This window comes from Drosophila busckii, chromosome 3R (genome assembly GCF_011750605.1).
Source record: "Drosophila busckii strain San Diego stock center, stock number 13000-0081.31 chromosome 3R, ASM1175060v1, whole genome shotgun sequence".
Lineage (NCBI taxonomy): Eukaryota > Metazoa > Arthropoda > Insecta > Diptera > Drosophilidae > Drosophila > Drosophila busckii.
In genome coordinates, this window is record NC_046607.1 from 1948117 (window position 1) to 1976062 (window position 27946).

Consider the following 27946-nt stretch of genomic DNA (forward strand, 5'->3'; position numbering starts at 1 on the left):
CTTAAGAAAGGCATCTAAGTAAGCGAATGCTCTTAAAAGTATGCTAACTCTTTTACCAGACCAAACTTAAGCAAAACCCAAGTAGCTCTAAATGGTTAGAGTATAAAAACAATTACCACTTAAATTATTAACGCTGGAATAATTTAAGGAAATTCTGCACAATTACTGCCGGATTGGCATTAAGTTGACTAGACTTGGCGCCGTTCTAAGCACACAATTTATGTGCCCCTAGTCTCTTCAGTTGGATTATTGTCAACAAGCCGCGTAGCTTAACTAAAGGACGCAAACTTGTTTCAAGTCGCTGAGTTCGGTCAAGCAGCCAAAAATAAGAAACAAGCAAAAGAAAAATGTGCATAAGTAAGAAATCGCAAGCAGAGCATTGCTTAGTGTCTCTTTAACATCACAGTCAGCAGTTATACAGACACACACTCACACCCACACCCACACATATGTAAACAGTTTACTTTAGTAGTCCGTATGTGTGTAGCTGCTCCAAGTTAAGAATAGCAAGCGTAGACGAAAATAAAAATACAACAACAACAACTCTATGATGAAAATGTGTCATCAAGCATGTCGTTTTACGAGTGCGCTCTTAGTTTACTTAGTGGTGCTGATTAGAGGGCATTGTGGTACAGTAATAGCTAGCGCGCTCTCTCTCTGTCGCTCTTACCCTCCTCCTAGGCTCTTTCAAGCTGGCTCGAAGTAATAATTTAATCAATTTTACTAGAGATTTCGCTTCAGCTGAGTTATTGCATTGTGCTGATGCGCAGCAGCAGATACTTGTGTGCAGAGAGGTGTGAAATTTAATTCTTTAGCCATTGTCATCAGTTGGCCTTTGCAAGTTCTTTGCCATTCACCTTGACTTGTCCGTTTTCATATTATTGCACGTCGCCTGACCAAATACTGTGACTCTTGGCCCCAAACGTCGTCGTGTCGTTGACTGACACATTGCGGGCAACGCGCAAATTAAATGCCAGTCTAGTGCATAAAAGCAAAGCCAAATAATTGAATTCTTTGGGCGTCTATGTAGCCAGTTGTAGCTTAAAAATTCATTAGAACGCTGCCCCAGACAGCCAAAAGGGAAATAAAACTTGGGTTACGCTCAACCGAGACGACGACAACGAGCCAATGCAAATCAAATCAATGCGCCGTCACTCAGCTGGGCAATAAATTTCAAATGTAACCCAGTCGATAACATAAATTATAAAATTAGTTTGCCATTCGTACGTACGCCTCTTTGACCAGGCCATCCATACCATACCATACATATATTTTTTTTGGCTGCTGTGCAGCGGCAAATAAATCCCAAAAATGTTGAATTGGCAACTCGCAAGTATACTAGTATAAGCCAATAACAAATTGTGTCTGCTTTCACTTTGGTCAATAAATTCAATTGCGGCTCTTGAGTGAATTATCGTTTTGGTCAGCGAACAGCTGCCTGATTACATGCACCCAGCTAGAAATGTCCTTGAAATGGTTGCTAATAGCTGAATAAAACAACAAGTAGTCAACAATTAGTTGAGCTGCTATGCAAATTTATTATTTTATCTCATATTCTGTAAAATTGATTTAAAATATACACTTGTATACACACATGTATGCACTGTACTGAAATGTATCCGTGCAGGATAAGTTCGTTCATTACTTGTAATATTCCAGGAAAATGCATTTTGATTGCCTAATTGTGATTTGACTTAAATCGAATATTTAGTATGGCAATCACAATTCTTAGAAATCCTCATTACCTGTCGTTCTTAACAAGCATAATAACGGGAGTCCGAGTGAAATGTGCAATTCGTTTACTGATGGCAAAATACAATAGTCAATAAGAATTTAATAAAAAAAAAAAAAAAACAAGCAAATCGTCTGTTTTAACATTAACGATTGATTATATCGTAAATCTGTAAGTACTGTAATGTAGGTTATATGCAGAAAATAATAGATTTAATAGCTGGTAATATTTTTAAAATATTGATAGTATTATATATTATATATACTATATTATTTTTTCTTGGTAAGCTTGATGTCATTTGTATATTTTTCGCTCAAAATAAAAGTCAACAGTAACTTACAGCTTTTGTGTTAGTTTTTTCCCCGTAAAGGACCACGAAGCTATTTTTCAGAATATCAAGTTTATCTTATAATTTTTATGACCGCAGTGGCCAAATTATTATTATGCGCTTAGACTAAGTTTTTTACATAAAGATATTCAACTTTGTGAACATTTCTCTTAACTAAAGAAAAGAAAATTTCTCAAATGAGATATAGTTTTTAGAGCTTTCCAAGCAACAACCATAGAGAATTCGAATCTTTTCGATGAAGGAGGTAACAAAATTTTTTGCCACTATTGAGAGGCACCGCATTGAGCAATAGACGGACGCTCTCTCAGTGGAGGGCTTAATTCTAATGCAAGCACGTGCCCTACATCAGTCAGCAGTAGGAAGAAGGAGCATATGAAAGAGCATCCAATTGAGCTTGATTGCAATAAAAGTGAGGTGTAGGCTCAAAAATTAAATTTTGAGTGTTGAGAAAAATGAACAATGAACTGAAAATTGCAAACTATTTTGCATTCATTGTGTGCTTGAAAATATTCAATTAGTTTTTACACTATCTAGTGTGCCTTAAATTATCAAATGTCCAAAGCTAAGTTGTCATCGTTACTGGAAGCTCAAAGAGAAAGCTCAGCACAGCAAAAACAAACACTTATTATATTGTGGTAGTCTGTGTTATTTCAAAGGCGGCCAGCAGTCAACATTCAACACAGATTTCTCAATCGTACTCCATTGCACACAACAATTACATACAAACCGTAGAATTCGAGATGTGTTTGTGTGTGTGTGTGTGTGTGTGGGTGCGACTTTGTTTGTTGAGCAGGCTGGCTTGGCAGCAAAGGCATTCATTACGGCTTTGTTTTCCTTTTGGTTAGCTTTTTGGCCAGCCTGGCTTTTATTATGCTACACCAAGGCTATAAATAGCAGCAGATACAAAAGCAGAAGCCCCAGCAGCAGCACAACATGGGCGGCAGCAAAGAGACACGCCCACAAAAATAACATACAGCTGCATGCAGTTAACTGTAGCAATGCGTTGCTGTCTGTTGCATGTTCTTGATAGATTGAGAAACTCTGTCATTCTAAATATGAGCAACTAATATGGCCTGATACTTTGTCATTTCAATCCATTGTTTCCAAACAATAGTGCAAAATTAGTAAAGAAATTTCTTATACACAAGCTTTCAACAGCATAGCTAGTGTTGGCCCCATTACACCTACGCCAAGTTACTTCAATTTCCTACAAGTTTGATGAACCGTAACCAAGCGAGCAGCTGTGCTCCTGCTGCTGCTCTTACAGATTTTGCCAAAAGAGCCTTGAAATGAGTTTATTGTTGCAACGTAACCAAACCAAACCAGCCTCATATGTGTGTGTAGCTTGCAATTTTTCAAGTGCCTTGTAAAATATCTAAGCTACTGTGGCAACTGATATTGAACAGTCAAAGCTTTGGTGCTTCAAGGCTGCTTGCAATCAAGCAACCACTTTACAATTTACTTTGCAATTGAGCCATACTAGATTGTGGCCATGCTAATTCCTTTGACAATTGCTGGCTGCTCTTTTATTACCTCACTTAACCAACAAGCCAATGCGCGTAATGGAGCTTCGTCTGTTCCTGCTGACACGCCCAACATTTATTTGAACGTATCACGTATTCGCATATTTATCACGTAAGCTGGCTTTTGTTATTGACGTTTCTCATGCTGATATGTCAAGTGCATAATCTGAGCTGAAAACTTATGCAAAACGTCTTACAGACACGAACAAAATATCTTATAAATATTTCAATACTCACTGGTGCTGAGAAGAGCCGTAGGAAAAATGCTTTAAATATTAAATGTTAAGTAAAATTGGTGTGAATATAAAAACTGAGCACCTGTAAAAATCCGTATATTCTTTTCAAATATTTTTTTTTATTCCTGCATACTATTTAATATTTTAGTGGAAATCAGTCTCACTACTTTGATAGCCATGTTTCTCAAACTGTAAATAAAGTAATTGAAGCTCTCGTGTTTATTAAACGATGGACAAAAGAATTTGATGACCCTTACACAACCAATTACTTTATAAGTATATCTCATGTTCGACCGATTTGAATAAGGCTCTTATGTTTGATCTACGATGCTTTGATTTGACTTGTATTAATTAAGTAGCTGACCGTCGGATTATGATCGGGGTTATGCTTATGATTAAATGCTGAAATTGACTCCACATTTTTGTTGAGTGAAACTATTTTTTACCGCAAATTTGTCCCATTATCTCTCAATATTTGTACTACTACTACTCCTTGGATGTGCCCCAACGAGTAGTCTGCCTGGATTAGAAAAGGTTATATTCTTTTTTCTAACTTTACTATTAATAATTAACACCAATGAGTATTTATTATCTTTGCTTTTCATAATCCTTGCAAAAAGTATTAGTTCTCCAAATATAGTTGAGTTTTAAAAATATATTTTTGTTAGTTCTAAAAATTTTTTGTAATTTTCATTTTTATTTATCATTGACTGTCCATTTTTGGCATTAAGTAAGGAAATAAATAATGCTATATACTATAGCTAAATTATATCAAAACAATCTAAGATACTGATTTTGGGTTAAGTGAAAGGAATCACGCATCTCAAGGCTGAGAACGGAGCAGAGAGGTTGCCAGGACATTGAATCCTTAGGGTCTCGCAGATTTTAATGCGCTCGCCAACTTAAGCAATAAATAAGACAAAACAAAAAATAAAAATAAAAGTCCCTTCAGTAATTTATATAATCAAGAATAATTATCATAGACACCTCCTGCCCCCTATGTATAAGAACTTTAGTATAATAGCCTACTATTTCATACAAACTTTCTAATATTTTCTTGCTTTGTGCATCGAAACTACCATCACTTGAGCAATGCTTCTCCATTATGCCTTGTCAAAATAAATACGCAAAAGATTGTTTTGTTTTTTTTTGTATTTATTTGTTTGAATTTTTACCAATTACAATTATGTTTGTTACTACTAGAATTTTTGTGTTTCTCTTTGGTAAATTTGCGTATTATGTTTATGGTTGACAAACACGCAAAATATTTGGATTATATTTGTTGCTAAATAAAATTTAAAATTGAATTGTTAATTATTTTTGTAATGCCAACCCAAGTAAATGCCATCGCAAGCTAACAAAATGTTTAGAGCTTAGATTACAAGCATTAGTATAAAGAAACTAACTTTAGATGGTTCGCATTGCTTTAATTGTATTGAAGCCTTTTTGCAAAATTATGTTGTTTAAATACAGTTAGGTAAAACGCATTAAATAAGTTAGTACATTATTTTGTCGCTTATAAATATTTATGAATATTATAATTTTTTGTTATTATTTATACTTTTTTGTTGCATATAAATAAAAAATGGAAATGCATTAAGTGCGCTATTAGTTAGTTAGAGCTGTATAATTTTTACATTTTGCATTACTAAAACGTTCGATATACTACTAAAGTTTTGCAATAAATGTAGCTAAAAAACTCGCTTTTGTTTCCATAGTATTTATGCTTGGGCTGTTAACTATTGAATATAATTGTATATATGTATGTAAATACATGCCGAATTGCTGTACCTGACTAATTGTATTCATTCTTGGAATAAAACTAGTGTTAAATTTAATTATAATTTAAAATTTTCATGTACAGTTAAGTGAAAACTATGCAGAGTTGCCTTAGAATTAATTGTATTTGTTATTAATTAATTCGCACCACCTTAAAATTACATATGAGCTTTTATTCTGTTATAATGCCATTAATAATTTTGTATAGTATATATATTTAGTGAATCGTTTATTAAAAGCTAAGCTAAAGTTAGAGTAACAAACAAACTTTTGCTTAGCTTGTTCTAGAAAACAGAAGTAACAGATACAAATATAAATATTACATGAGCAAAAAACAAAATCACAGACCCCAAAATTATACTTACTGTGACTTTGATTTTTGTGTAATATACAGCTACAAAAAGGTGTTGTTAACATTTTAAATAAAACAACTGTTTGTTAGAAATATTAAGCGTAACTCTCGGTCTATAACTTGAGAAAATATTCTGGCTATGGCTGATGAACGTTGCGTACATTTGAAGTTGCCCGTATTTTTATTTTGCATCATTGAACATCAGCTACTAATCAAATTAATTTCTACACAGCGTTCTGTGAACCATCTTAATAAATCTTTTCTTTTTTTTTTGTTTAGCTATTTATCGTGATTTAATAGTTTATCTACTTGCGAAAGTAGCCAGAGTCTTACACAAAACATTTACAATTGTTCTATGCGTTTTAATCTGAGGGTAATTGAATTAATATTTGAGCTTTACAATTATTTTCACAATGAATCATTTCTAAATACGTTTTGGATATTTTTAGCTTATCTGTAACATTCAATTATCAATTCACATTAATTTTTGGCAGAGCTTTTACCACAGCTTATATTTCTGATGAATGTTTATATATCCAACATTAATTTGTTATCATTATTTTATTTATTTTGTTTTTGCTGGGAAGACAGTTAAGGTGATCAACTAAACGCATGAGTTTTGATAACAAATTTACAGTACCACAATTTTTTGGCACAATTTTGTTGCAAAGTACTTTGTGTTTAGGTTAGGTCCCATTGTTAATAACGTTAAAAACTCTTGTAAATTATAATAAAAAGCTACAATTGGTGCATGAGCTCAAACGTAAGTATGATGAGTAACTAGATAAACGCGGACAGCAGCTTCTAATTCACCAGGCTATATAACTTAAAATAGGCAAGGTTAATAAAACAATGGAGTACTCCAAAGTGCCGCCGGAGTTGCAGCCATCTTCCTTGCAGCAGTAGGTTTGAGTTTCCCAAATGTCTGCAGCCATAAAGAAATTATAAAGTATATGCATGTTGCATATAATAAATCGTATATCATATCTATGTACATATATGAATGCTTACCCTTCTCTGCACACTCGGTGGCGCAATCTCGCACAATTGACAATTCGCTGACATATTTCTGCAATGCAAATAAAGGAATTTATATTAAATGCTGCATGCAAATTTAATTAAAAAAAAGTTAATTAAATGACAAAATAAATCCATTTTGTCAGCATTGGCGTTTGTTGGCTTAAATATTTATTTGTTTGCTATGTTCATGAACATAGCGCGTTCATTATATTAAATTAGTCTGTGTACATTTTAATTGCAATTATTGTCAATAGAGTTTGGCTTGAGTTTCAAAGAGCATGTCATTGATTTTAAACAAAAATATATCGATAGCCGACCGTGTTAGACCCTGTAGCTATGTAGCAGTTTTATATAATGGGGCATGCATTGTAAATGTTTGTACAGAGTATAAAAATGGAAATGAATGAACTCAAAGCATTTTTATCGTAAGAACAGCGTACGTATCAATATAATTAGCGAGGTTAAGAGACACTTTATTATTTTAATGAGTATGTCACATGTCAGTTGAGTTATTTGTGGTTTTTTGCTGTAAATTCGTATTAAAGCATTTAATATAATTTTCCGCTGCGGTTTAGGTAATTAATTTTGCACTTAATTTGCCATACTAATTATTGCAAATTAAATATGGTATATTCAACCATATAGGCGTATTTATCATTAGTATAATGCAATTTAATAATTTATGTGGCTAAAGCCAAATATTTAATTGACGCTCTGCAGAAAACTGCAATTTTAATTGATGAAGAATTAAGTTTTGAGAGTTAACAATGCGAAACACTTTGCAATGGAATTGAATTACTTGCAACAGATTATAAACTAAGCTCAGCCCTATGCAACAGCAGTAGTCGGAAGTCAAGTACTTAACGTGCATCAATGGGGGCCACATAAAGCGCAAGTGTTATTATTTAACCACAACAACAATGCACCTGCAGCAGCAGCAGCAGCAACAAAACCACAACGATACTCGTAAGCACAACAGAACATATGTTTGCCACAGGCTGCTTATGTGTGTGTGTGTGTGTGTGTGTGTGTGTGTATGCCCTGGCAGCTTATAAAGCTCTTAACCCGCTTAATCGATTACGTTTACGCCTAGGCGCCTAGGCAGACAATGCACAATTGCCGTAAGAGAGAATCCGCATTGCAGGACGCAATGGAATTGTTGCCTCGTATAGCACTTAACAACTTTGGCTGCTGGCTCGAGATTTTACATTGCATATGAGTGTCACGGTGAGCAGCTGGCAGCAAAGAGAACAGAGCGACATTAGCAGCTCATTGTTTATGCAGGTTAATGCGGTAACTGTTTTAATGGCCCTTGTGACCCAAATGGCAGAATTATGCAGTTGCCTTTTAAATTGAAGCCTTGCTGAGCTTAAATTTTCTACTCGAGTCAACTTAATCAGTGAGTCACTTTGATTTATACAACTGATGAATGCTGATGATATCAGCACTGCTTGTGCGTACGCAAATTAGAAGCGACAGAGGGACAGAGAGACAGATAAACCTTAAAATAGGGGCAACGTTAAGCAGCTGGCTGGCATTACCAAGCAGGGAAATTTTACAAATGTTGACGCAAATGAAAGCGTGCAGTCAGCGTCTTGGAGACAGCATATGATGGTGAGCATTAAGGACGAGAGTGGCATTTACATCATCATCAAGGCATCGTAGTCCTTCAGCAATTTGTGCTGGCATCAAGAGCTACACGGCACGCAACGAGGACGATTCGATAATGGCAGCAGGTTAAGCAGAGGTTAAGTTGACTGCACACCCACCCACACACACACACTCTCAGGTGAAAAGCCCAGATACGTGTTTATGCATGTCTGTGCGTCAATTTATGCATCATTTTGCACAATTTCCATCCATTAAATTTGATAAATCAATACTATAAAAAGTTTGGGCCGCCTGAGCTCAAATTTATTCTCTAAATTTTCTAATTTATTTGATTTGCACTTATAAAATATATGTTATACACAAAATATGTGTGTACAACGCGATCGATAACTGCTTGTGTGCAGGCGTAGTACACAAAGGCATCCAATCCAGGCTGGCTGCAAAGTCCTTTGTGCTTGTCTAGTGTCGCCTTTAAGCATGATTTTAAATTATTTCTGCACTCTTTTTGTTGCAGGTGTTTTTTTTCGGGCGGCCAAGCAACAGCAAGAAAGGAAGAGGGAAAGTAGCCTTGAGTTTATGCTTCAGTTGCCACACTCAGAGCACACATAGCAAACAGTTCTTGTGCTTGTGTAGAGTGTGGCTCGGCAGTCTCTTTGCCTCTCTTTTCTGATGCTGCTGCTGCGCTGCCTGGCGCTCCATTATCAAATGCAATTCCATCAATGTAGCAAACCCCAAGCCCAAAAGAATGCCTGAAATTTGATTTTCTATGTGTGTGCGCTGATGCACTTTCAAATAGTGGCAAAGCCCAAACCAGCAGCCAGCCAGCCAGCCAGCCAGCCTGTCAGCCAGCCAGCCGAGCCGACAGTTTCCATTTGGGGCCAAATATAGCAAAAATACTTTACGAGTGCAATTTGTTGTAACACACCCACACACTAACAAGTCCAACATCAATGAAGTTTTGCATAAAAAATGCGCTGCCTGTAGCCATGGCGTATACGTAATGCAATACACAGATTTGACTTTGCTTAGAGCAGCAATTAAAACTAAAGTTTTGCTTTATTCAAATTGTACACACAGCTGCAGGCAATTTTAATTTGTAATACCAAAATATTCAAACTTGTGCTATTACACCAGCCAACAAACTCAAATACTTTTCTACTTACGAACAGTTTTTTATAAAATTTCTTTATCAATTCGTAATCAATACGAATATACATTTTGAACTCTTTTTTTCCCCAAGTCGATTTAAAATTATTTTTTCAAATAAGTTTTTGAAATCCCCCAACGTCTTGTAATGATGTAACTTTTTTTTTAACTGAATCAAGTTTCAAAGCACACATAATTTTTTAATTCATCAATGGATTTTGTCCACTTTTTCTAAATCAATACTTATGTAAATACTAGTGGATTATTCATATTACAAAATTCAAAAACAAAATGGTGCCAATCAAGTCTATTTTTAAATTCGTTTTCATGGCTACAATAATTTAAAAAAAAGAGATCTCTCAAGTATATTGTTTGTTGCCTAGTGCTATTGTTCAAATAAAAGTTAACTGTTTGCCATGCAGTAGACACATGTGGCAAGCGCAAGGCTATCAACGATAATAATGGCAACTGTCAACCATTTACAGTTAATAATGGCCTGGCTTACTGTATTGTTATCGTTGCTTTCCAAATATGCAAGGCACAAAAGTAAGCTTAGACTTGAAACCAATATACAACTAAAAGGCTTTAATTGTTGTTTGCCTCGTAGCAAGCGTTAGTTAAATATAACTAGAAAACAATGTTAAAACAATATTTTAAAGTAAAACTGCTGCTGTTGCTGCTACTGTTGCTGCCTCACTGCGCTTTGACGGAAACATGCTCAGCTGAGTATTGCAACTATGCGGGAGAGTGCAGCATTGTGTCTGATAAGCCCAAGTGCCGTTGCTATGCGGAGGCATTTGAAGGAACATACTGCGAGCGGGTCAGGAATCTTTGCCTAACCGAGCATAATACATGCGCCAACAAAGAGAGCTGCCAGCACTACGTAGGCCAAATCGTATGCAATGAGCCGGACACGCGCAGCGCCAGAATCGAAAGCATAAGAGCTACCAAGCTCATATGTAGCTACAACATGCGCGCCATCTACGGCAACAAAGAGCGGCTAGTGCTAAGCTTCGAAGAGCTGGGAGCCGCTCCCTTGCAGCTGAGCATATCAACGCCCACTTATATGATAGCACAGCTGCGTCTAGCTGCTGCACCCAATAAGACCAAAGATCTAACGACGGAGCTGCAGCATCTTGGCATACGCCGGCATATGAGAGCGCCTTATAGTAAGGCGCAGTACTTTGTTTTTCCGACAGAGTATTACACACTGGGTGAAAATACCTTGAATATAACCATAGACTCCTTGGATAATACTACAAACAAGCGACAACGGCAAACTCTAGCACTCAAGGTGCATGTGGTGCAACTTAGAGCAACAACTTGTATACCCAAAGTTGTGTTTCGACAATGCATGAATCCGGAAAAGCCTCGGATAGTGAATATACAGTATTTCACCAATATACAAGCTATAGTGGAGCACCGTTGCTCATCCAATGACAAGAAATTTACAACAATGTGGCAAGCGTTAAGCCACGATAGCCAAGGTGAGTTCTGGAACCTTCAGCTGACATAGGCACTCATGCGAGCATCTTCTCTTGGCAGTAAGCTATTTTAAGTCGGAAGAAAGCACTGACCTGCTGATCAAGATACCACGTTATAAATTATGGTATAATGAGCTGATTAAGAATTATCCCACAATGTTGCTTACTCTCAAATTTTCCTTAAGGGAACAGAACAATCCGTGGACACACACAAGGGTAAGGGTACAAACATTTTTGAAACAAAAAAAAACAAGAGCATTCTATATGTTCTTTAAGAATTTTTAATACCAAACGTTATATCACGAATTTACGGATAACCTAAATGTTTCTATAGCATTTTGCGGAAACCAAACGAATTTTAGAGAAAATTAGGCTTCAGAAATCACCTTGAAAGGCTTCCAAAATTCCAAAGAAAAAATCAACTTCACATTATTAATAAAAAATGTCAGTCTATAAACAAAAGTAACAAAAATTAGATAATCATCAAAATAAAAACAAATGCAACTTATTATAAGCTCGTGTCGTCTTGTAGCCGCGCATTCAAATTTATCAACTTTATATTTCCTTTTTGCCAAAGTTTTGCGATTTTCAGTATATAAAATTATAAATCACCTAAACCTATTTTATAGAATAAACTATATGCTTTCCACAAATAAACAGTAAATTTGATGTGACCGTATTACGAACAAAATAAAATATTTTAAATTATAAGAAAAGGAAAAAAAAGCATAAAGTCTCAATAATTAGTTATACTATGTTATAGGACAACAACTAAAAAAAAAAGTGGGCCGAGTGCGTTAACAAATTTACCGTGGTCTTATAAACAAATGCAATCTTTTATTGTAAATACATTGATACTGCAAATTCAGAGTGATTCAACTCCTGAGATCTTACTTTAGTTAGTTAGTAACACCAGGAAATAAGATGAGAATTGTAGAATTTTTAATTTTAATTAATTCTTTTTTTTTATCATTTACAGTAAAAATGTATAAAATAAACAAAATGTCTTTGATATTTTAATTGATATTATTATTGATTTCAAAAGCTTGAATATCGAGAAAAAGATATTTTAAAAAATATCAAGAGCCAACAAATAAATCTTATTTATACCTATATATTTTATTTCACTAACGTATAGTCATTACAGTGCTATTTGAAAGTAACAGCAGGAAGTGTTGTTGCTTGTATAAAAGGCGGTCATCGCAGGAAAGTCAAAGCGGGGCAATATCTAATGCTTGATGGTTCGAGGAGTGAGGAGCCGGCATATGAGACCAGTGAGCAGCAGCTGCTCTTTAGTTGGTATATAAGCGAGCTCGATGGGGCCAATAAGCAGCGTTTAAGCTACCAGAGCGACTGTAAGTGTTAACAAGTTTCGATAATTATTAAGCTAATTTACCATTGTTGCAGCTGCACTCTATAATTTATCAAGCAACTATCTGAGCATCGGTGCCACAAAGCTCATAACACTAGAGGTTGTTAATAGGCAGATTGGAGGGCGCAGCAGCAAGGCAACGCAGATTGTTGAAGCTGTGGGCGACGCAAGGCATGTGGGCGTGGACATAGAGTGCGTAACAAACTGTCACAATAATATGTACACCCCGAACGCAATGCTGCATGTGGATGTGTCTTGTGTATCTTGTTATATACCCTTGAGCTACACTTGGACATTAAACGGCGTCGATGCGCAGCAAAACAAATCGCACTTTATAAAGATGCTGGATGCTAGCGTGGACGGTGAGCTGGTGGTGGCAGTGACTGTCAATTCGCGCAGAACCACAGAGTACGCTGAGCTCAAGCTGCAAAAGCTGCCCGCGCCAGTCGCCGGCCAGTGTGTTATGGAGCCAACTTCTGGTGCGGAATGCCAGACCAAGTTTCAAATCGAATGCACTGGCTTTGAAGCGCCACAGCAAGAGCCATTGCTATATAGTTTCAAATACGCTGATATTTATGAGGAGCACATATATGGTGGTGAAACGTTTTTATATTTGAATGGCAATGATAAGTTGGTTATAAACATTTGTGGCAGACTGGAATCTTGCGTCAGGTCGGAGCTTAGTTTCACAGTCGATCCCTTGGAGCTGCCAAAAAATGCAGCTCAAGTCGAGCAGTTTTTGGAAAAACATAATCTGGCCAATCTATTTGCGGCAGGTCGCAGACAAGAGGCGTTCTGTATACTGCAAAGAATTGCAGCCACAGCAACCGATCGTGAGGTTGTACAGACGGTTTACCAAACTCTAAAGCAAGACGAAATACACTCCTTTTTGGAAGTTGCCAACATGGTAAGCGTGGCGTATACAATGGTGCAGCGGCTGGCGCCCATGACCAACGAGGTGGCATTAGTTTTACAGGCCCCACTAAAGCGTGCACTGGTTGGCCTTGATTTTGTGATAGAAGATACAGAAATCAGGGATATGACGGTGGACATGTGCACGCACGTGAGCAGTTTGCTAACGGACTTTGTTAGCTATGGCATGCGGGATAATATAGAGATAACGCACCAAGAGATCATGCGCAGAGATTTTGATGATCCCCTCAGCGAAGAATACCTGGACTGGGAACGGTTCGATCCGACTGTTTCAATACGCATCAGTCGTTTTATTACAACAATGTATTTGGTGTTTATGCTGTTTCACAACATTGGTTTGGAGGCCATGTATGTTATGCAAGTCGAAGAGCCCTTTGTCTATTTATCTCAGAACGTTAGTCTCAAGTATCAACTGTTTGAGCAGTTCTCGCACATTGAACATAAGCCCAAGAATAAGGACAATAATTGCATTTTCCATGTGCCGCTCAGCACAGTAGATGCGCTTCAAACGCGTTTCAAAACACCAAACTTATTCGTCACTACCTGGTGCTTCTATAACAATATATTCTGGTGGGCACCAGACCCCTGGCCCCCCTCGACCGGTGTGTTTATGATCAACTTATTTGGCAAGAACCGCAACCTAGAGCAAACCCACAATATGCAAACTGATGAGGCATTTCTTCTGGAACTCAAACAAAATAAAAAAAACACACTGTTTGACAGATCGGACTATTTGTACGACAATATGCGTGTCTATAAACATCGGCTGGAGGGTCAGGTGAATCTGTTGGTCAAGTTTGTCAACGCATCCGCCGGACTGCGCGTCTTAATTACCATGAACACGATACCCACATGGCCAAAACTGCTGATCGATAGCTGTTATGTACCCAAGGGCGGGCAGAATACGACCATAATTTTAAAGAATCGCTGCCAGGTCGACGGCGTGGTCTACATAGCCATTTATAAAATGAATCTATTCGATCCATATGTCACATTTACTTTCCGCGCAAGCGCACAGGAGTGCCTCTTGTGGGATAATATGCGCGTTGAGCCAAGTTGGCTACGCAAGCATTGCTATCCCATGAATTTTGATCAAATTCCGACGTACTCCAAGTGTCTCATTAAGCACATGTCTATATTTGCTGCTAAGGAGTTTCCGGTCAAGCCATTTTCGCTGCAAGAAGGCCGTCATCGACACATAACCGACGCCCATCTTCCACTCAATGTGGGCTGTGTGGTTTTCAACATAGTGCTGTGCCTGTTCGGACTCTTCCTACTTATTATGGGCACGTTGCTTCGAAATCACAAGAAGAAGAATTTGATACGCGTTATCAAAACGAATGACGATCAGGAAGCTTTTAGTACGCAAAACATTATCTTACATGTGCGCACGGGCGGCATGGTAACGGCCTTTACCACGGCGAATGTAAAGATGGATTTTCATTCTGCGCTCGGCCGCTACAAGGTTGTGATCTATCAGGATCCGTTGTTTCCACAGCTGTGCCGAAACACCTCCTGCATGATGCGCTTAAGCGATGAAAAATTGCAACTACCCTGCACTATCACCATAAGCCATGATAATTCCGGTCGCTACCCAACCTGGTACTGTCAGTCCATACAGCTGGACGACCTTCGACGCGATGTCAGCTATACATTTATCGTACACAAGTGGATAGGAGATAAGCAAAAGATAATCCTATCTTCGTATCCGGAAGATCTCAAAAATTTAGATCAAACCCAGAGCCAAAATTGCTGCAAATTCTTCTTCAACAAGTTTCGCTACTACACGCGCATGTATTACACAAACTGGTTTCTGTTGCAGCCCTTATTGGGTCCTTGGCGTCTCACCGACCAGAGCTGGAACTTATTCGAGCGCACCTGCGTCTGGACATGCAAACTGTTTGTCACGGTCACCATTGTTTTCTGCTATTATCGTACTACAAACAAAGCCAACTACTACAGCTACAAGCATCGTCACGATGAGACATCCACTTCGGAATTTCTGGCACTAGCGCTCCTATGTTATTTTGTCACCCTGCTGGTGCAAGCCTTCTTTACGCACATAGTGGGTGCATACGAGTGAAAGTACTTTGATTAGATAATCTATAAATATATTGGTATTACTCGTAGTAGGTGAAACAGTCATGGGTAAAAATATCTATAAGTTTCTAGGTGTTTAAGTATCGATAATATTAGAGGCAAGGAGGTGCAAAAGCTAAGCTTGCATTTTGTGTCAAGGCAGCGACAGATCTGCAGGCATGTTATTCTCAAGCTAAGAATGCGGAATTTTAGCTTAAAGCAAAAGATCAAGTAGTTGCATTTGGGTGTTCATGATGGCAGCCATGGTGTACATTTGCTCTTGCTGCCACTTAAACTCCTTTATCTCCAATTCGACATCAGCCTGCGTGATCTTTTTCTTAATATTATACATTTCAAATTTTTTGGTCCGCTCTCTGTACAATTGCAGTGCAGCCAAATCGATGGCTATATTCTCCGCAACAGTGCGATTACGCGATTTGTACCTTTTGTGAAAGCAGCGAAAGAGCCGGAAGCAACGCACACGCACCGCATGTTCGATTAATAAGAATTCTACAATATTAATTTCGCGTACACCTGTAATGTCGCGCTGTTCCTTGGCCGTCGTAAAGTAATCATTGATCAGCGATATAAACACATTGATGAGCATGACCGACATGATAAAGGTTAAGGTGGTATATTGAATGATTCCCACTACTTCGCCGCCATAGAAGAGTTCTTCGGGTTCAATGCCGACGGCAAAGCCCAGTACCAAGCACATGCAGGTGATAACGCTCTTGTTGAGCTCATTGAACAAGTTGCTGTTGTTGCCATTTATAATCGAAATGGACATAGCAAAGGCAATCAGGAATATGAATATAACAATGGCAGTGCTGGCCACAGCGCGCCAAGCGAGGTAAAGCGTGCGTGTGAAAAGCTGAAAAGCGCTAAAGAACTGGAAGGTTTTCCATAGCCGCAGCGTGGTAAGGGCCAGCATTAAGCCAACGATGACGCGGGTTACCCGATGCACATAGGTGACCTGCTTGAAGTTAAAGTATTCCATTTTACTGGCAGCTTCAATGCGCTTGAGCATAACGCTCATCATGAGGCTGTGCACAACGTATAGCACCGCCAGGCTGATGTTTAAGACAAAGATGATCAGATCAAGCTTGTCCCAAGAGCTCATGAAATGAGTTGGTGAATACCACAGCTTGACGCACAATGCTCTGAAGAACTCTATAAAGCATATGGTATAAATCAGCAGTATCAGCAAGTCTGACAGCGACCTCTGATCCAGACCGTCCAATAATCTCAGACTATCCACCGCTGCATAGAGTATAAGGCTGCCAAACGGCGTCTGCTCCAAGCGCAACGTGCACTCATTGAACAGATTGGCATCAACGCTGTATAGCGTAAATTCAATATAAACGCACGAGGTGTTATAGGTGAACCATTTGTAGTCGCGCAAATATTCCAGCACACGCCTGCTGTTCTGCTGGGTGCGAGCAAGAAGCGTTACGTAGCCCTCGCCTGGGTAGGAGCGATAGAATTCGTTATGCTTAAAGGTGACGTGAAGGGACCTTTGACCGCTATCAACTGCTGGCACCCAGGGTGAGTAGATGCGCCAATAGCTTTTCGCATAGGGCAGCTCTTTGTAGGGTAACTTCCATTCGGGCATATACTTTTGATTTGATAATGACGGCACGCGCATGCCATAGAGTTGTTCGGTGAGCCGCATCTGGCGAATCTGCACGCTGCCCAACAGTTTGAAATAAGGCGCGTGTATAAAGTCTTGATGCTCGCCCTGGTTAAACACATTTACCAGCGTGGATTCCATATAGCCATACAGTTCTGTTATGTGATCGACGTCCTTTAGGCCCATAGAAATTGTATTGTTTCTATTGAAAATACCCTCCAGATTTCGGGTTGTATAATACAAATACTCATCGCAGGTCATAAACACTAGCACAATCATCAGCAGGAAATATTGCCCATATAGCATAATATCATGACAAAAAGACCTATAAACTTCATTGGTGTTCTCATTGCGATGTTTTTCTGGTATCCGAAGCTGCGATTGTAAGGCCCGCAGTCTCAACTGCAAGTATTGTAGGCGTGTCTGATAGGTGGCCTCGTGATCGGTGACGAACTTTTGCTGCTCCGGCCGCCAGCAGGAGGCATCAATTGACAACAAGGTAAATTGCACTGGATCGGCCAACATATATTGAAAGATGAGCACAGCAAATAATGCAACCAACATTGTCTTAAACTTTGTCAACTCATGATGATAGCCAGAGAATATGGAAATTATTGTAATACTGATCAAAATCGTGAACATCGAGGTCCAATAGAATATTTGACTTCTTTTGGACACCATTGCGTACGAAAACGAATATAGAACAATTTATTAAGCAAATGGCTGGACTGCTTGATGCAAAGTTCGTTACTGTTATTAGAATCGATAAACATGCTCAGCCTACTAGCGTCCAAAAACCCTTGACCAATTAATTGATGGCTACGCATAATAAATAGCCTTGTTTACAATACATTATTTTGCAGCTGGATTTGTGCGCCGACAAAAGGGACGGCCAAACGAAAATTAATTACCTTGGGTCACATTAGCTGAACTGAGCTCAACTTTTACTTTTAAGTCTCAAATAGTTCGAGGCAAAATTAAATATTATTTAACTGTGGCCATAAATTATAGCCTCAAACTATCAGTTAACACTTGCACTTGCTTTGTTTGCTAAAATTGGATTGTGCATCAATCAGCACAACAGATTGATTGCCATTTATTTAGCAAAAGCCACATATTAAGTATACGAATTTGGCTTTAGCTTTTGATTGCTTTGCATAATAAACACACACGACCACAACTTGTGCTGAAGTTTGTTGCAAAAATTTCAACAAAGAATCAAAATTAATATTGTATTTACCTTTAGCTCAAAAGTTTCAGACGTTGGTTAACTTGGCCCAGCAAACAAAAGTAGCTACAAATTGGCAGCAAGTGCATACAACTTGGTGCTAATTAAATGCCATTGTTCAACTAGAATGGCAAAAGTTTAACGACAATGAATACACAAGCAGAAGTCGAATTAAAATTGAAACAAACTATTGTTGCACTAAGTTTATTGTTATTATTAAAAATGACACAATAAATGGCATTCAAAATAGCCATAACAACGTTGCTGCAAATGGGCCTCATTAAAAGTGTTGCAACACTTTCGCAGATAAGCTATAATTACGCACATTAACCAGCAGGCAGACAACAGTTTCGATATATATAAAAAAAAAGCAGCAATAACAAGGGAAACGAAAACTTTTGCAGATTACGAAAATGAGAGAATAAGCGTTAACTGGCAGGCAAACAGAAACAAACAAGAGAGGTGTGTGTGGCATTTAAGCGTTGAAATTAACGAGTGTCACAGTCTACACCCAGATATATCTGCATACGAGTGTGTGTGTGTGTGTGTGTCTGTGTGTGAAATGTGATTTACGACAGAAATTTTCCATCTGCAGACCATTTAATGTGGCTCTATTCGTAGCTCAGCACATTATAACTTGTATACAATATGTAGATGTATAATAAATAATTTTATTTCGCACAAATTTTATGCAAACTGTAAATCAAAAGCCTTTCAAGGCCATTATACGCCAAGCTCCTAATAAATTTGTTTATGAAAACTACACATCGACTTTATATTTTAGCACAACTTATAGAATGACCCGATTACTGCCTACTTATTCTCTCTGTGTATTGCACAAATTAACTAGACAAATCGGTGAAACTTTGCCAGCGTTAAGCGTCGTTAGAGCACATGTTTTATATTTTATACCGTAGCCGCTGGCTATGGCCAACAAAACACAGAAAACCACTTGGCTCTGTATAACATATATATGTATATATATATATATATATATATATATATATATATATTTAACAACACTTGTTTGTCAGCATAGCTATCATTGTCATTGTTCTTGTTTGTGCCACAGCAGTCTCGTTAAAATTAATTAAGCTTGCATACATTTTATCTTGTTTTTATTATGATTTTTAATGAAGTGCACAACATTCAAGTGCAGTAAAGCAGGTGGGCAAACAAACACAATCAATAGCAGGACAAGGTCAGCTGCTCAAGTTATAGGGTGCCATGACTGCAGTTTTGGCCAAGTCATAAATCCGTCGTGCGCTGCCTTAGACAAGTGAGCTTGAAGTTCATTAAGCCGCAGCGGCATAAAACAGCAAGAGAAGAATATAATGGCCCCACATACATACGCATTCTTCTTTTCACACACAATATATAAAAGCATACTTCACGACACGATTATGACGCAGCTGCGCTACAACACTGCGTATGTGTAATTTATTGTATTACTTTTTTTATATTGCCGGCTTGGCATGCAAATTGTCATTATACAAAATGCTTTCAAAAGCTTAAATGTGTCACGTTGCTCATATTTTTTGTCAACTGCATGCATTTTGTACTCAATTTGTTATTTACAATTTAAATTTAGGCTTCAATTTAGCAGCAAACTTTATCCAGCATTTCACATACATAAATTTCAGTTAGCAAGTTTTTATAGATTTGGTGAGCACCTAAATCATTTGTCTATTTCAGAACTTTGCTGCCATTGACAGTGGTAGGATGGACAAAATCCTATAAATTAGACAGTTGGCGGAACTGGAATTATAATTTAAAAGCTTTTCAAGTCCGGCTTTGCTTTGAAGTGCTTAACTCCGCCATCATGTTTATAACCGGATGTTGTTTCGCTTTACAAATCCAGGTGAAAGAGGTCATGGAGACAACAGCTAAGATGCAATGCTGCAGCTGCAGACAGAGCAGCGTAAAGCAGCCACGTAAACGAAAATTCCGCGCCATAAATCACGGTAAACATTTTTCTGCTGCTGTTTTTTTGGGGAACTGTTGGCCGGATGAAAAAGCCTGACGCCGACAAAAACACGAGCACAACAACATAGCGTAAGTGGGAGAGGTAGCCAAAGAGGGAGTAAGAAATAGAGAAAGCTGGAAAATTGTGTACACAAAGTGGTTGCGTAACTGCCAAGCCACGGCAACAGAAAATCCCCAAAAAAGAACGCCAGCGACCTCGGACATGTGACCAGGGCCAAAAAAGAACTGACGACACAAATCAACAGCGGCTAAATTGAACGTCAACATGCCTTTGATTGTTTCAAGTCCGTGTGTGTGTGTGTGTGTGTGTGTGTGTGTGCTGGCACCTGATGGCTGCTGAAAAGCAACAACAAACGTGCGCGAAATTCAAAAGCCAAACAAACGGTTACAGATACCTAGACAAGAGGCCATACTAAGTACTCAGTCTGTCCGTCCGTCCGTCCATACAGAGACACATGAGCCTGGCCAACCACATACAACAATCCACGTACTAAAGCCCTGAAGCAGCTGCTTCAATTGAAAGCCATTCCAAACAGTTGACAGCTGTTACTTTAAAGCGCAAAGATCTCGAATATATGCCAAAATGTCATTTGCGAACATGCGCTAAGTGTGCCAAAGACCAAAGACACTTCAACTGTAGAGGAGAGCTGCACTGCAAGCCTGTTTATTGCCAGTTAGACACCTTGATGAGCAGAGATGGGCACAAATGACAGTACAAGACGCTGTACATAAAAAGCAGCACATACAATTCAGATATGTACAATTGACTCTATGCTAACGATGCTAATTGATCGTTATCCTTAACAAAAATGTTGCTTGTGGACCGAAATGTCCGCTAAACGGGAGTTCATATCCACGTCAGCTTGAGACTAAATAAGCTTGAATTTACTCTACTAATCTACAAGACATCTATGCCATTTTTATTCTACAGAGTCTAAAAATCTTTTAGTATCAGCAGCTTTAAACTTTAAAAGTGTGCAGCTCTTTGACAATTTTAATCCTGCGTGTGTGTGTGTGTGTGTGTTTGTTCTTGTGTGTTTGGGGCGGCGCTAAAACGGTTTGCGCTTTTAAGCGCTTTTATGCGCTGCCGCCTTTACCCTATAGGCCGAAAAAAGGAAAATGAAAAAAGTTTTGACAGCATGACGATGAGTTCTTTGGCTGTAACTTGTTGTCAACTAAACGAATTAGTCGCAAGCGTTGGCCGTAATTAAAAAAAAAAACTATGAAGTGTAAGCATTTTATAAATGCATCTGTAATTTTTTTAAATGTTGTAAGCCATCAGCATAATTGCTTTAGCTACAAAAACATAACAAGCTAATAAAGAAAACTTGCAGCAAACTTTGAAAGTTTCAATTTGTGCATACTCATCATTAGAGGTGGCAGCTATGGGACGCGATGATTGATGGCGTTGCATGCCACAAATATATAAATTTGACTTGGCGCGTTGATTTGTATAAATTATTATGCAAAGTGCAAAAAGCATCAAGGCCAGCGGCTGGGTAATGATAGCCACCAAGTGTCGCTTAGTCAATTAATAATCGACAGACTGGCAGCGATGCCACGTTACGTATACGCCATGATTTCCGCGCAGCGGAAGCCAACAATTTGCCGGCAGGCTTGACAGCAAAATGAGATGAAAAAAAAAAAGAACAGAAAACTAATATAGAATCAATTTTTCGTTTGCTTTGCAGCGAGCGCAACAAAAAAGAGAAAAAAAACCAAGTTCAGCAAGTTTTTATGCTAGCATACTAAGGATATCCGTTCTGGCAGCAAACTTTGTTGCCTACTTTGGTATGTATATCTATATCTATGCATATATACGTGGCAAAATTTGAGTAGCTGTTGTGACACACAAAAACAAAATTATATTTCCAAGTTTTTTTGTGCCCTGCTGCTCTCGTTTGTACCCTTAACTTATTAGTCAGACGCAGCTGTGCGACTGCTTGCCACATTGGGGGGCAGCAACAGCAGCAGTAGCAGTGGCAGCATCATTTTTCATTAAGTTTTCGCACCGTATTGCGTACGCTCAACTTATACACACAATATATTTTATTGGTGCCACGGCAATTGTCTGCTCTGACCTGTACTCTCCACTCCACTCCACGCCACGCCACGCCTCGCATGCCTCAGAGAAATTATATAAACTTCAAGCTATAAATTATGCTTCCATTTTTATGGCTGCTCAATGGGCTAACAAAGTGGCTTTGACACTGCTACGTCATTGCCTAATCGCACAAGTTGCCACAGTGACTGACTGACTGACTGACTCTCTATCTGTCTGTCTGTCTGTCTGTCTGTCTCTCTGAGCGAGACCTTTATCAACAAGAGCACATCTGCACATCCTTGTCTTGAGTACAGCTAAAAGAAATGTTCAAATTTGCATAGCCAAACCCATGTCTGTGTTGGCTGCTGCGTTGCTGCTAATAAATGCTATTGTCAGCTGCAAAATAATTTGAATTTTAAATAATCAAATGCAAAATGTCTACTTGACAACTCAAAGCGTAACTAGAGCAAAGTAAATTCCATATACTGGCGGCGCAGTGGCAATATGCTTGCACAAATATTTAACCAGCATTGCGCCATAACCAGCTTCAAGTTAGGCATAATAGCGAACAATTAACAGCTAAGGCGTAGCTGATAAAAAGCTAAGCAAACAACTGTCGAAACACGAGAAGGAGTTCAGTGCTAAATTACTAATAACTTGAGTTTTGCTTGAGAATGTGGGCTAAAGGGCACAGTTTGTATGTGTAGGTGGATATTTAAATGTATATGGTTAAGGGATAAAGCAAAAATGACTGCCAGGCAAAGAAAACAAAAACTCAATTGACTCAGAATCTCGGCTGGCATTGTTTTCTTAATTGAGTGCCTGCCGCGTTGTCTCTGTGTTTGTCTAAGGACTTACCATACACATAGGCTCTTTCTCTCTCGCCACATGTATATGTTTTATGTGTGTGTGTATGTATGTGTGTGTGTCCCGCCATCTTATCAATTACGCCACATCAGTGCTAAGCATCAGAATATTTCAGTAAAAACACTTAGAGCAGCAGCCTTAGCTTTTAGCGTCATATACACATCTCTCCAATATTTGTGCTATAGAAATTCAGTTGCTAGCTTCAGTTTGCTATAAGAGTTGAGATTCTAAAATTTATTCAAAATGAGTCCACTTGACGACGACTTTACCGACACGGATACCGATAGTTTGACTTCCTTAGATATGCAAGTGGCAGCAGCTGAAGAGCTTTACACAAGCGACGACAGCTTGGCGGATGTAAATCTGGATCGCGAATATATAGTTGAGCGTATACTCGATCGTCGCAAATGTCATAATAGATTGGAATATTTCGTCAAATGGTTGGATTTTCCAGAGACGGACAATACCTGGGAGCGGGCAGACAACTTAAGCTGCAAGGATTTAGTTCACGAGTTCGAACTGCAATATGCTGAGAACAATGCGAAACGCAAACTTGAACTGGAAGCGAATGAGAACTATGAACGCTTGGCAAAGAGATTCAAATGTGATGAAGCGCTCCTAAAGAATAACGTCTTCGAATGTGGCTACGATCCACTGGCCATATTGAGTGCCACTGATTGTGCGGGCAAAATTACGTTCCTCATTAAATTCAAGTGTCTCGATCAAGCGGAGCTGGTGCCAGCCGAGGAAGCTTATGAATATATACCGCAATTGGTTATAAAATACTATGAGCAACGTTGTCGTGAGCTCGATGCATTTGTAATACCAAATAAAAAATAATTAATAGGCATAAATATATTACAATTTGTTTCCTTAGCAACTATCACACATGTGCGTTTTTTAAATTCTAACTGCTTTAACCGACTTGGCATGCGGCCAACTTATGCGTGGCAAAAAAACCAACAATGCCAGAGACTGTCAGTGCCAAAGTTTATACACAAATTGTAAAGTCGCATGTGCGCACTGTCTACTGTAATCATGCTCACAAATATGAACAAGAGTTGGAGTATATGTATTTACACTGAGACAAAATTAGCAGTAAAGCATAACTTACGCATAGTCGTAACTTTAGCCTAACATAACATAAGTAAAGAAGCCTGTCATAGCTAATCCTTAAATTTAACATTTCCTGTTGCCTATTTTATCATTGAAATTAACTCCTACATACCCTTACATTATATCTTAATGAGTATTTTAGGTCGACCCACAATATGAAAGACAAAACAATTTTACAATTTTAAAGCATAGCTTAGCATAGCCGTAACTCGAACATAACATAAACAGATAAAAGATAAACAGATAAGCATAGCTAATCCTTAAATTTTACATTATCTGGAGCCTATTTTATCATAGGAATTAACTCCTGCATACCCTTTTACCATAGACTCTCATATCCACCCACATTCAGTAAAAATATGTTAATGAGTATTTTAGGTCGACCCACAATATGAAAGACAAAACAATTTTTCAGTTGTCAGAAACTAAAAATTATAGTTGTTTTTCTTGTTGTTTGGCTGTGGTTATCGCTGTTATTTAGCGGTTGTTGGACCGCTAAACAAACGCGTTCTGGCAAGCTGATAACGTTTTGGCCATTGTTTGTTTGGCGTCGATTGCGCCAACAGTTTTTTTTTTTGGGTCTTTTGGTTTTAAGGCAAAGGAAGCGCGTATTTAGACAGCTAGCGTAAATTACAAAAAAAATACAAATGCAAATAAAAAGCAAGAGTGAAAAATAGAAATATTACGTGCTTTCGGTGTTGCTTTGCTGCGTCCACCGTAGACCCCAACTGCTGCTACTTTGTTGTTTGCGTGAGGTCAAGGGTTAGAGCCGCTCACACACACTCACACACACACACACTACATAAGCGGTCTATTTGTTGTTTGCCATCGTTTGCTCCTCTGCTGTTTTTTGTATTGTTGTTTCGTATTTGTTTACGTGCTTGAGCCTCTGTGAGGCTGTCTCTACAATAGCGCCTTTGTTTGCTTCCCAGAGGCATGCCATATGTGTGTGCTTACTATATGTGTAAATGCGTATGCCTGTGTGTCTCTTGCAGCTCATTATTGAAAGTCTAAATTATGCATTCAATGTTGTTTGCATAAGAAATATGCTGTGGCTGTCCAGCAATTCCGATAAATTATTAACACGGACTACAAATGTAGTTTTGGCCTTAAAGTTGTTGGCCGAAAAAATCTGGAAACTGATTGCAAACAGCGTATTTAATTTTATGAAGATGTGTTTGTTAAGGTTCTTTGTTAATATTTCAACAAACGCTTGTGGTGCCGAATATTTTGCATTGCCTACTTTTTGGGGAAAGCTCGTTTCACTTTATTTTATGGTCAGCTACCGTATATTAATGATGAGGCTAATTAAGTGCGCCTCCTGCCATTAATGCGCCAAATTAATTGCAATAATCAAGCAGACGCTGCGACGCCCAGATCCATGCATAAAGAATGAGTTGGGATAACAATCAAAAAGGGTTGCAAGGTCTTTGAATACGCCAAGAGTTAAACTTTCTTTACAACAACTTTTATGAAAGTTTTTTGTTTCATCTTTCGGTTTCATAACCAAACACCTTAAGCATCTGTAACCCTTAGACAAAACGTGCCACAATTTGCGTAGTTTGTCTGCACACATGCAACTGTGCATGGCAAGTAGGTGTTAAATTTTTAATAATTACCAAAAGCCCGAAACAAGAAACTGCTTGATGCGTGATGTGAACGCGTAACTGGTTGCAAGCTCGTTAAGTGCTCGATACTGTCGTGCAGAGGCGAGCGCACACAATATGTTGAAATTCATGCACAAATTGTGCTGCAGCCACGCCCACACTCATACAAACACAAATACACACACTTAGACATAGGCAAATTTCGTGACAATCGAGCATAGCATAATCTTTGCCAGTTTGAGACCACAAAACTATGTAATTGAAATTGGCAGACAGCTGCCGCCTTTTACTAACAAAACTTAAGCTCAGTAGTAGATGGCACAACTTGGCATAAGTAATGGCAAGGCCTCAACTATACTTAGTCTAATTTTTAAGTGCTTTACGCAGACATTGGCTTACAATCTTAAGCCGAGACACACTTACCACACAGTATTTCTCGCTCTTCTTGGTGCACTCTTTCAGATAGAGATGCTCGATTTCCTTGGAATAGTTTGTGCATGGCGTTATAGAGCCCACACCTTCGTTGTACTGCCCGCACATGTAGCACTTGAGGCCCTCGACAAGACCAAAGCTGGAGCCGCAAATCAAAATAGCGGACAAGAGCAGCAGCGTCATCAGTGTCCCAGGAGAAGCATATGCAGTTCTGCTAGCCTTCGAGCTTGGTGGCAGCTTGATGCTGGCAGTAGAGTTGACGAATCTCGTTGCCTTTCGCGACATTTTCATATGAGTTTCTGACCTTTGACACAAAGCACCAGATGCACACAACCGAACGTGATGTGCACTCACCAAATTAAAGCTTTTCAAAATTTGTTGTACTATGTTATTGCTGTTATTGTTGTTGGTGTTTATGGGTATGCCGTAAAAATTGCTTGCTTTTTAAATTGTTCCTCAATTATTCAATAGTTTGCTTTTGTGGTTTGCTATAAAGAGTTATTCGTTTTTAATTTGAAATGCAAAAAAATCACAACTGCATTCGAAATCTTTTATTTATTTAACTTGAACAATGTATTCTCTAATTGGCCGCACAACTTGCAACCAAGCACTTAAAAATCAAACTCATTGCCTTTTAACGTGCTACAAAGCTTTGATTTCATCTGAAAAATTACCATGAAAGTGTGTTAAAGTGAGGCCAAACTATAACATTTAGTAGGTTATCTAGAAGTGCTCAGTATTTCATTTTAAGCGAATATTACGTATTCGTTGCCGATGCTGCTCATGCAGGCCAATTAAAAAATTGTTTTAATTGTTTCAACGAATGTGCAGCATGTTTAAAAGTATGAAGAGCATTTGTTGACCTTTTATGTGCGCTCAAATCAGAGAGCAAAAGAATGATAATCAGCATAACAGTGAATTAACGAGATTTTCAAGCACATGTCATAAATAATATGGAAATAGTATTACTGCCTGGTATGATTTGTTATGTAGTTTGGGAAAATATGCTTAATGTTAAACACTTAAGCACTTTTCTTTTGCTGTTTACCAATTCAAAAATACCACACTTTACTTATGTTACTCCTAAAAAGATGATTCGTCCGCTTAAAACGTGTGACGCGTTTGAACGTAAGTTTCCGACTGTTGGCGGCGCAAGCGTCGCCGAGCATAATACGCAAACGACACCTGAATGGTCTAGTGGTCAAATTTCAGCGCTTAACCAAAATATCTTCAATGCTGAAGTTATCAATGATCGCACAATTGAATTTCAATGCTTATGAAGCTTAATTTAAATTTTTTAAACGGCCAAACGCTTCGAATTCAAAATACGAACTGAAAGACAAACTAAAGCTATGCATAACAGAGTGCTTGGATTTAACAGAAAATGTTAGGCTGATGTAGGCCAAGATGTAACAGC

The 27946-nt window shown here is 38.4% G+C and overlaps 2 protein-coding genes across 3 annotated transcripts; one reads left to right on the forward strand and one right to left on the reverse strand.

Annotated features, from left to right (window-relative positions):
* Positions 1-5414: 5414 nt before the first annotated feature.
* Positions 5415-27826, reverse strand: LOC108603756. 2 transcript variants are annotated; one of them, XM_017992835.1, is made up of 4 exons: positions 27602-27826; positions 26521-27191; positions 6983-7040; positions 5415-6896 (listed from the first exon to the last, which is right to left on the reverse strand). In XM_017992835.1, the coding sequence occupies exons 2-4, from the start codon at positions 26818-26820 to the stop codon at positions 6781-6783; spliced, it is 474 nt and encodes a 157-aa protein (XP_017848324.1). In that variant the 5' UTR covers positions 26821-27191; positions 27602-27826; the 3' UTR covers positions 5415-6780. The 2 variants fall into 2 exon arrangements, with proteins under 2 accessions (XP_017848324.1, XP_017848323.1); XM_017992834.1 differs by having other exon boundaries at positions 27578-27826.
* Positions 10416-15825, forward strand: LOC108603754. The gene is made up of 4 exons (XM_017992832.1): positions 10416-11235; positions 11294-11448; positions 12380-12587; positions 12640-15825. The coding sequence occupies exons 1-4, from the start codon at positions 10719-10721 to the stop codon at positions 15618-15620; spliced, it is 3861 nt and encodes a 1286-aa protein (XP_017848321.1). The 5' UTR covers positions 10416-10718; the 3' UTR covers positions 15621-15825.
* Positions 27827-27946: the final 120 nt, after the last annotated feature.

What these genes read in the sequence shown, in the direction of transcription:
- LOC108603754 (XM_017992832.1), top strand. Translation starts at nt 10,719, where the DNA reads ATGCGCGCCATCTACGGCAACAAAGAGCGGCTAGTGCTAAGCTTCGAA. An exon ending in ATCCGTGGACACACACAAGG is followed by an intron (nt 11,449 to 12,379) that starts GTAAGGGTACAA and finishes TAGTCATTACAG; the next exon opens with TGCTATTTGAAAGTAACAGC. An exon ending in TTTAAGCTACCAGAGCGACT is followed by an intron (nt 12,588 to 12,639) that starts GTAAGTGTTAAC and finishes CCATTGTTGCAG; the next exon opens with CTGCACTCTATAATTTATCA.
- LOC108603756 (XM_017992835.1), bottom strand. Translation starts at nt 26,820, where the DNA reads ATGAAAATGTCGCGAAAGGCAACGAGATTCGTCAACTCTACTGCCAGC. An exon ending in AGAGCGAGAAATACTGTGTG is followed by an intron (nt 7,041 to 26,520) that starts GTAAGTGTGTCT and finishes TTTGCATTGCAG; the next exon opens with AAATATGTCAGCGAATTGTC. An exon ending in CACCGAGTGTGCAGAGAAGG is followed by an intron (nt 6,897 to 6,982) that starts GTAAGCATTCAT and finishes TTATGGCTGCAG; the next exon opens with ACATTTGGGAAACTCAAACC.